The sequence below is a fragment of the Chinchilla lanigera genome, unplaced genomic scaffold (genome assembly GCF_000276665.1).
Source record: "Chinchilla lanigera isolate Chin_1 unplaced genomic scaffold, ChiLan1.0 scaffold00008, whole genome shotgun sequence".
Classification (NCBI taxonomy): Eukaryota; Metazoa; Chordata; class Mammalia; order Rodentia; family Chinchillidae; genus Chinchilla; species Chinchilla lanigera.
In genome coordinates this window covers 2,621,870-2,631,858 of record NW_004955409.1, presented here as the reverse complement: position 1 = coordinate 2,631,858, position 9,989 = coordinate 2,621,870, and the positions used below count along the sequence as shown (strand labels likewise).

Here is a 9,989-nt window from a genome sequence, read left to right as displayed (position 1 = left end):
GGCTGCGCGCACGCGGGGACGGGCAGGGGCAGCAGCGGGGGCGCACTCACCTTGTTGGTGGTGAAGGAATCCCACACGATCACCTTCCCGTCCTGCGGGGAGAACGGCGGGCTCAGACCCCAGCCTGCCCACGGCGGAGGGGCGAGCGCCCCAGCCCGGCTCACCGCGGGCAGATGCCCGGCCCCTGCGGCCTCGGGAGCCCCACGCCCCCAGGGCCCGATGCACAGCCCGGCCCTGCCCCACCCCCGCCCGGTGAGGGGCGAGGCCACTGTCACCCCCAGGGAAAGAAACCCCGCAGGCCCAGGTCCCCGCAGGACAGGGCCGGCTCCTCGGTGCCCCCTGGACCCGTGCGGGTCCCGAAGCGCGCAAAGCTGGCGTCAGGGTGCATCAGGAAACCCAGGCCCTGGCCGCTCGGCTCCTGGGCACGGCGAGGTCCTGGCCTGCTGCCCGGCTCCTGGGCACGGCACCGACACGTGCTGCCCACGTCACGGCTTCCTGCGCCAGGCCCCTCGGCCACCTGCTGCGTCCCTTCACGCAAGAGGAGCACAGGTCCACTCCCTGGGGCCCACAGGCTCGCGCTGGCTCAGCTCCGCTTTGCACCCGAGAGGGCCGCAGGGCGAGTCAAGGTCGTGGCCCCCCTCGCCGCCCCCACAGCAGAGCGGGGTGCAGGTGCCTTCCCGCTCCAGCTAGCAGGAGTCCTTCCCCAGCCCGGAAGATCCAGTCAGGAGGGCTAGGAAGCTGCGGGGACAGCTTGCCAACCACTCTGTAAAAATAAGCTTTGGAAAGACAGACCAGGAAGAAATGTGCCACAGCAGTGATGGCTGGGCAGGACAGCGGGAGTAAACACTTTTTGTTCTATTTTCCAGTGTTTCTTTAACACACACAAGTGATTAATTGATGATGGATGAGCTAGGTGGGGTGGGCACACCTATAATCCCAGCACCTGGGAGGCTGAGGCAGGAGGATAGCAAGTTCAAGCCCAGCCTGGGCTGCACTTAGCAAGGCACATGTCTCAAAATAAAAGAGGGCTGGAAGGTAGCTGAGTGGGAAGGCCCCGGGCTCAATCCCCAGCACCACACACGCACACACATAAAAAGCAAGTGCTGCGTGTCACGTCAGGTTTGTAGGTAACCAGAAGGCTGTCCTGTCCAGCCTGACACAGGTGGAGACAGGCTGTTGCTGGATTATCTAGAACACGCACAGCTCTATTGGGTCGTTAAGAAAAGATAACCCTTCTTCTCAGAACACGGGTGGAAGACAAGAACGAGAAACCTGCACGGATCACAAAAATCTGGCTTCCGGAGCGTCTTCCGTGAGTCCAGTCTGCAATTTTATGCAGCACACGTGCAACACAAAAATACGCATGGAAAGCAAGCTGCGGGGCGGCTAGGTTTGGGGCAGCCTGCTCCGCGGGGAAGGGCAAGGCGCACACAGGTGTGAGCTACGTAAACTCTGTACAGGGAGCGGGCCACTGTACTTTCCAAACGTTCACTCACATCTGTTCTTCACACTGTAGGAGCGGATAAACTGAAAGACCCATGGTGGAGCCCTCGTGACGTGTGCCCCACTGCCGACGGGCACAGGGAGGAACTCTGAGAATGGGCTCACTCTCACAGGAGGCCTTGCCACTCGCTCAGGAAGACATGGTTGGCACAGTTCAAAAAAGCCAAATCCAGGCCACTGTTCCAGCCTCTCCCGACTCCAAACCTCCTACATCAGCGAGGAGCAAGAGACTCCCTCCAGCTGAGTCACGTCCTCTGGGGAACAGGCAAAGCATCCGCTGGACAAGGCCCTCTGGGGACAGCCCTCCGTCCTCCGTTGGAGCCGCCCGGTCCCGCGCACCGCGTACCTGGGAGGAGCTCACAATCCGCCTCTTGTCCCGGCACCAGTCCATGCACAGCACCTTGTTCCCGTGGCCTTTGAGGGTCCGCCTGGTCTTCATGACGAACTGGCCCAGGGCCTCCACCCGCTCCGCCACCTGGCGCACTGGGGGACAAGGTCAGTCAGCCTGACACGAAGGCCAGCTCGGGCACGGGGCGCAGGAGGACCGCGGCCCCTCAGAGGGCCTGGGGCGTTCTCCTGTCTGTCGTGCCTTCACCACACTCTGCCACGATCTCGTCCCCTTTGGGTTTACAACACTCTATTTTCAAAGCACCTCCTTATGTGCACAGTGTGTGATCAAAAATATGGTGCATATTTAATTAAAAAAAAAAAAAAACTATAGTAAAAGACGCTTTGCCAGGGAAAGAACTAAAAGCCCAAAATGAACACACTCATCCCATATACCATCGTCCTGGCCACTTTCTGAAGCAGTTCTGTAGTCCCCTCCTGTGAGTGTCTTTATGAGGTGTGATAAAAAATACAGTGAACGCTGCTGCTGAGTGCCGTCCAGCGGAAAGGCAGCTTGTACAAATGTGACACTGTGTCCTCTTCCACCTTATTCACCAGACCTGGTGCCCTGTGACTTCCGGGTCTTCCCAGTCAAGGTGACCATGACCGGGGGACGTTCTGAATCCATTCAGGACGTGGAGGCAGCCACAAGAGCGCAGCTGAGACTCTTACAAAAGAAAACTTCCAGAGCTGCTTCAGCAAGTGGCGAGAATGACCGGATGTGTGCTCGAAGCCAGGGAGAGCAGCCTGAGGGGGAGTCACGGCGATGTGTCTTTTACCGTACTAAAAAAATACTGAGATATTCACCACGTTTTTCAGTCGCGCCACAAATACTGAGGGAAGGACAGACCACACGCCCGATTCACCCAGCGCACCGCCTGCACCAGGGTCTGCAAGGCTGGACCCGGCCTTTCCCAGGAGCTTCCCTGGGCTTCGGCAGGCGGTGACCCAGGACCTGGAGAGGAAGTTCACGGGAAGCGATGCCCAGCAGGGACCACAGGCGAGGGAGCAGACCCGCGGGAGCACCCTGCCTGTGTCAGTCCTGAGGGTGACACGGGGCTGCCGCGGCACTCGCCTCCCTCCTCCGGACCCTCAGCCCGGGCGAAAGGGCGTGTGGACCAGGGGCCAGTGCTGACCTGCGCCTGCAGGAGCTGTGACAGCTGGGCACCTGTCGCCTCCTCCTCTGAGAGCCACACTGGGCTCCGCACTGTGACCACAGCGCCCTCTGGAGAGAGCTTCCCTGCCCCAAGCTTCACCACACTGCGCCCTCTTAAATGACCACGGAACAGTGACTGAAGTTAGCGCTGCAGCAGCGCCGCTGCCTCATAGAGGGCCCCGGGGCACGCTGCTGGCCCACAGCGACCTTCATGGCGAGGCTGAGCCCGTCCATCCTGTCCGGTGCGTGCTGGAGCGGAGGCCCGGCCCTTGCACTGTGGCGGACGCACGGGGGCGCTGTGCCCCAGGCACACATGCTGCCCGTCCTCACAAGGTCCACTCTGCCTGGTTCCTGCCAGCACTGGCCCCTGGGCAGCCTCCAGGGACCTCCGGGGGGGACGCTCTGAGACCGGACGTCACGGTGGCGCTTGGGCACCTTTGGCACCTGTGCTGTGACATCCGTCAGCGGCTCCTGCTGGGCCAGGCAGCGACAAGCGGGGCCGTTCCAAGCCCTCAGCCTGCGTTCTAACCCTCCTTCCCACGCGTTTATTGCTCTGTTTCTATTAGCACGGACGCGGGGCGCTCACTGTGCTCAGCCAATGTGATAACTGCCGCAGGGAGGCTGCTGCCCACGGGGCCTGGCGCACTCTCTGTGTGACCTCCCGACTGTCCTCCATTCTCAGCTCTTCCCGGCCCAAGCCCTCTGCTCCTGCCCTGGCCCACCCAGCACTCAGGGCTTCTCCAGGAAGTCTTGGTTCCTTCTAGGCCACTACTCCATCCTGATGAAAGAACAAAGGTGTGCAAACGGCCGAAAAACCCCAGCTGTAGAAGTGTTAGTCAGGCACAGTGGCGCACACCTGAAACCTCAGCCACTCAACGGGCTGAGGCAGGAGGACCACAAGCTAAGGCCAGTCTGGGCAACTCAGCAAGACACTCTGTCAAAAACCAAAGAACACACTGGCTCCTACAGAGCGCTGCCTCGCGGTTCAGTTGCTACCGTGGCTTCCAGAGATGAGAAACAGGGCTTGTGCGTCCCTGCACAGGGCACACGGGCGTTCTGCACACACGTGCTCCACGAAGCCCAAGGAGTGAGGCTCAAAATCAGAAGGCACCTGCTCCGCGACACACGCAGCGCCGGGCAGAGCACGTGCTGCGCACACGGCACCGGGCAACTGGACGTGGTATCACTGCTTCTCCCAGGGCGGCACCCACTTGAGCACAGCTTTTCTGTCCTCTTTGGGAAGAAAAGACACCTCGCCGACGAGAACAGCGCTCCCCTTACATAACATGCATCTGCACACCCCCCCATCGTTCCTGTCTCCCACCGCGGCTCCTTCCCACGCAGATTCGCTCCCAACCCACTCTATGCCGCTTCTAGCTCCAAATCTTGCAACCACTTAGTGAAAGAATTAAAAAAAATTTTTTTAAGTAACAAGTGAAAGAAAATCTAGACACCAGTTAAATGCATCCTGTACGTTACTTGTGGGAGCAGGTTTTGGGGCAGATGGGTTTCCCCTTTGCCTTCTGACGCCCGTCCTTCCTGGGTATATTTTTTCTTAGAGACACGACAAGTACCTTGCTATTTCCTGCTGGAACCCCTACGCAGGGAGCTCAGATGCTGCGGGCTCCCAGGGCTGTGAGGGAAAGGGCAGGTGGTCTCCGGGCTCAGGTTAAAGCCCAGCCACCCTCCCTGCAAGCACCAGCTGGCCCGCCTTCTTGTGCCCTGAGGGGGAGCCACCTGCCGAGGGTTCCAGGCCAGCGAAGTGACAAGCGTCAGCTGTGACGTCCTGCAGCCTGGGACCCAGCTGTATTCACTGAAGCACCAACAGGAATAAACCCAGTGGCCTGGGCCAATTCCGTCCCAGTCAACCCAGCCGGCCCAGGCTGCCGCTCCTCATGGCCCAGCAGAGCCCCGTTCCGTTCCCCTTCTGGTCCGTTCCTCTCCCTTCCTCCCCAGCCTCTGCTCTCTTCATCGGCTCCCAAGCAGTGCACCCTTGATCAGGTGAAGTGACTGGCGTGGGCCACACGGGCGGCTGGACTCAGAGGCAGCCCCTGCTCCACTATGCAACTCCTCACATAGCCATGCAAGCTCCCTTCCTGCTTGGCCCTGGGGCAACGAGGACGTGTCCTCCACAGCACAGGAAGCCCAACACCGCTCTGAGGCCAGGGGAGCACTGCGAGGGAGATGAATGACAATGTGTCTTTTACTGTAGTGTATACTTTAGAAAACATTTAAATAGTCACCTTATTTTTTTAATCCTATCTCATTGTGTGCAGGTCCACACACAAGAATTTAAACCATGGACATTTACAGAGTGAAAATATGCAACAAGATATTTCCCCTCTTCCCACAATGCAATTAAAAAGAAAAAAGAAAAAGGACCAGAGCACGAATAAATTCTGAATGTCTCTGGTTTTCAGACAGCATCTTGCTATGTAGTTCAGGCTGACCTTGAACTCACTATGTAACCCAGGATGGCCTCAAACTCACAGCAATCCTCCTGCCTCAGCCTCCTGAGTGCTGGGATTACAGGTGTGTGCCAACACACCTGGCTCTCAGTCTTTTGATAGCGACTATGTGTTAGACCAAGGAATGAAGGAGGAAAAATTATCGAAAGCTAATTTTACTTATTCAGTGTGGCTGACCATGGTGACACACAGCTACTTGGGAGGCTGAGACAGGTGGATGAAAGTTCAAAGCCAGCCTGGGCAACTCAGCAAGGCCCTGTCTCAAAGTAACATCACATAAAAAAGGGCTAGGGATGTAGCTTGGTGGTGGAATGACTGTCTCACATATACAGGGCCCTGGGTCCAATCCCTATGCAATGAGAAGAATGCTCTTTTCACTTTTAAAAACTATTTCCTTGTGGAAGAGCACAGCATGAATGTTTCCCAAATTAAAGAGGTAACCATTTGGAGCACAGCGTTTGGCACGGATGCCCCCCAGCACGTGCGAGGCCAGGGATGAGGCAGGGCAAGCTCTATGGGCATGGGAGGCGTGAAGGCGGGGCTGTAAGAACGTCCATAAACACTCCTCATAGCTTTGGCACCGCTCCTGGGTCTCCAGATTTAGGTTTTGTTTCCTTGGTGATGGGGACGGAACCCAAGGCCTCACGCCTTCCAGCCAGGTGCTTACCACGGAGCCGCATGCCTGGCCCTGTGTGAGACCATGAACTGCCTTAAACCACCGGTTGGTCACTCGGGTTCTACCCCTAGTTGTGGGGTCCGGGGCTGTGTGAGGGTCAGGGTGCTGCCCGCAGCGCTCTCTGGCTCTAGGGGAAAGCCCAGATTCCCAGTCTCTGAGGGCAACACAAGGCCGCAGCGGAGGACACCCGGCTCTCACTCCTATTCCAGGGCAGTAACCGCGAACCTAGCAGATAGAACAGCCCTCCCGTTAGCCGACTCACCTCTTGAAATGTCTTTGTTCTAACTTCTCACGGCCTGCTCACTTCTGTGGGCTTTTGTGCCCTCCACTTCCTGCACCCCCTGAATTGTTAAGGACCCAATGAACATGGGCAGTCCAGAGAAGCCTCGGTCTTGCCTCCAAGAGAGTTCTGACCTTCCAGGCTCCCCTCAAACCATACTGCACGTTGCCTTTTATTTGACCCTTTCCTTCATGCCTGTCCGTAAGATTGGGAGCTTGGCCAGCTCCTGGAACCGAGTTCCCCACTTAGCAGCTGGGAGGACGGAGGGACAGAGCAGCTCCGAAGCTCCCTACAGGAGCATTAGACAGTGTCCTCAGAGTGTGCTGATGACACCTGCACATCACCGGGGGCAGGGCAGGGCACAGTGGGGAAGCGGGACAGCCGGGCCATCTGCTCTCTGACCACTGTGGCGGCAGGCCAGCGCAGCACCGTGGCAGGACCTGCAGGGACCCGAAGCCATCTCCTCCGAACACAGCGGAGTCAGCCAACAGGAGGCCCCCGCTGGTCCAGAAGGATGCTTGTTCCTGTATCTTTCCCTCAGCATGAAATTAGAATGGGCCAAGGCCCAGGCAATAACGCACTTGAGATAAGCCTTTCCCGATCCATTTAGACCCGGCAGAAAAGTGCGCCAGCTCTCGGGGGAGGCCTGCTGGGGCCGCTTCAGGCTGCAGCCCTCCGCGGAGACGCTGCCTTGTTTGGCCTGGGGCTGCTCTGCTCCCCTGCAGAGCTAGAAGCTGTCAAGGGGCTGGGACCCTGGGTGCAGCCTGAATGCGGCCCAGGACGCAGCTGTGCTAACCCAGCCCCCTCGCTCTGTCTCCTGCTCCCACACTCCTCCAGCACACGGAATTTGACCGCTCAGGCAGGAGATCACAGACCTGACTAATGGGGTCCTGAGATGGGTGCTCATCCTGGGCCTTCCAGTTGGGCCCAGCGGAACCAAAGGCCCCCACTAAGAGGGAGCTGCAGGGTCAGGGGCGGAGAAGATGTGGCTGAAGCAGTGCTCACAGTAACACGAGGACTGCAGGCGCCTCTGGAGGCTGGGCATCGGGCGGGCCCTTCCCTACCACCTCCAGGGGGCCCCGCGGCACCCAGGACCCCGTGTGGGGTCGCTGTGCAGGGCCCAAGGCTGCACAGCAGCACGGGAAACCAACACAGGCTGGCGGCACAGGACTGTAGATGCTCCGGGACGGGGAAGGGACAGGCAGAGTGACAAGGACCGGGAGGAGCAGCAGTGCAGGGGCAGGGATGACCCCCAGGGGCCACCCCCTCTCACACTGGTGACACTGGGGTGAGGCCCACAGAGGGGACGCTGGCCTCAGGGTGACAGGGATGATGGCTGAGCGGATGATGCAGTGGGGCCCTGAGGTCGGGAAGCATTTGCTTTCCCCTCCTAGTTCAGGGACCTCGATTTTGTTGTGTCGGGGTGTTACAGGCAAGGCTTTGGGCAAATCCAGTGCAACAGTGCAGTGGGCCCGGGACTCGAGAGCATTTGAAATCCTACAGTCCCTGGCAAACTGGGGTGGGCTGGTGGTGGCTGAAGGGGTCTCACTGCTGAGCAGGGGCTGCAGGGTCATCTGTACAACCACAACGCAAGAACGTACAGCAGCCAGGAGCGGTGGTGCCTGTGTGTCATCCTCGCTCTGGGGGAGGCTGAGGCAGGAGGATCACAAGCTTCAGCCCGAGCTGGGCTACTCTACTCAGAGACTTAGTGAGATCCCGCCTCAAGATAACAAATAGAAGAAGGCTGAGGACACGGCTTAGTGTGAAGTCCCCGCGATCCCCAGTACTGCAAAGTAACAAAAATGACACAAACAAACAAAAAACCCAGACAGAGGTAGCGGCCTCTCGCACATTCTGCTCAGGAATAAGCCACAAGCTCTGGCGTCCAGCCAGCACCCTGACCAGGTCTAGAGACCTCAGTGTGGCCCCTGTTGGGCAGGAATGGTCCTCAGACGCCACAGGGAAAGGGTGTCCCTGCCCCCATGACGCGGGCCAGACTGCAGATGTTGGGGGTGGACTGCAGGCTGCTGCAGGGACACCAGGCGCCGAAGGACCCCGGACCCTGTCATCACCGCCTCCCTGGCCTGACAGTCTCTCTCCTCTCGCCCCAGCTTCCAGGGCCTGCAGCGGCAGCCTCATTCCCAAGCTGCATCCCGGCCACCCTTGAGCCAGCTGCAAGATCCCAAGCCGACCGTGTTCCCGGGCCAAGCCTGCCTGCTCTTTCTCAAGGGGACACGACTCTGTCCCCTCACTCGGGGACAGGTGAGAGTGCAGGTGTGACCCTGGCTACATGTGTGACTTCACAGAGAAGAGGCCGCTCCCCATCCCCACCTGGCTCTGAGCTGAGGGTGTGCGGACCAGGGCAGGAAGGAGCTGGGGGCCAGGGGCAGAGGAGCTCTGAGACCCCACCCTGGGTCACCTCTGGCAGGAGCACGCTACAGTGCCTGGCAGGCGGCCCAGGTTGTCCCTGGGAAGGAGGAGAGGTTCCTGCATCCCGGTCACTCTCAGATTCCCAGCGGCCCCAGCTCATCAGGGTCAAAGCCCAAATCCTCCGTGCACCCGAGGTCACCGCCTTCCCTGTCTCCCACCTCACACCGGCGCCCTCCTTTCCCTGCACACGCTCCCACTGCAGGGACAGGCACCTGCTCCTCCTTCCCTGGGCTCCAGCTAGGGGCTCCGTCTTGAGGGCCACTCTAGGGGGGCCCATCCTCTGATCCTCCTAGCCTAGGGAAGGGCAAGGCCCGCTTTCTACCCAAAGCTGCACAGGCCCCCATCCCTCAGGGCAGGTCCCACATTGTGGAGGCTACATGCTGCCAGGGGCTTCTGGGGACCCCCACGGGGAACCCCAGAGGCAAGGCAGGGAAGGCCGGGGAGTTGGGGCCCCATCCTCAGCTGGGCTCCTGCAGCAAGCCGGACAGCCTGGCCGTGCCTCAGTTTCCTGGTCTGTCGATTGGTGAACTTGGAGAACCCACTTCCAGGCACCCACCCGGTGCTGACGGTGTCTGCACACCTGCAGGCCCTGCCTCACGCCCATCCTGCTTTGTCCCTGAGGCCAGAAACACAGCTTTGTTGGGGGGGTGATGTGGCCCTTCGGTCCTCCCTCAGTTTCCCCTGCATGTCCCCAGCGTCGCTCTGCCAGTGGAGACAGAACGGGCACCCTGGTGGCGCAGGGAAGTTTCCTGGCGCCTCCTGCTTTTCTGGTAAGGAGCCGCTCACAGAGACTGGAGGCCACATCCCTCTTCCTGCTTCGGAGACAGCCCGAGCCTGGAGCGCGGTCCCCGAGGGGCCAAGGCCGGCGGCCACCGCCCCAGGAGCGTCGGCCTGACTGGCACTTGGGTCCCGGCGCCCCGGCGGCGGGGCGGAGGCACCGGAGGCTCCCGCCCGGCAGCGGCCTGTCTCCTCCCCGGAGGGAGCGGGCGGGGACCCCGGCCTGGAAGGACCACGACCCGCGACCCCCCACCCCATCTGGCCGCGGCTCTTCCGACCGAGGCGCACGCAGTGGGCGCCGGAGACGCCGGG

At 60.2% G+C, this 9,989-nt stretch overlaps 1 protein-coding gene across 1 annotated transcript in view; it reads right to left on the bottom strand.

The window, feature by feature from the left end:
* Gnb5 (guanine nucleotide binding protein (G protein), beta 5) overlaps nucleotides 1-9,989 on the bottom strand; it is a gene marked incomplete in the record, with an annotated part of 21,155 nt that overhangs the window by 10,440 nt on the left and 726 nt on the right. Inside the window, 2 exon segments of the mRNA XM_013510285.1 lie at nucleotides 51-92; nucleotides 1,850-1,986. Of these exon segments, the coding sequence (XP_013365739.1) occupies nucleotides 51-92; nucleotides 1,850-1,986 (179 nt within the window).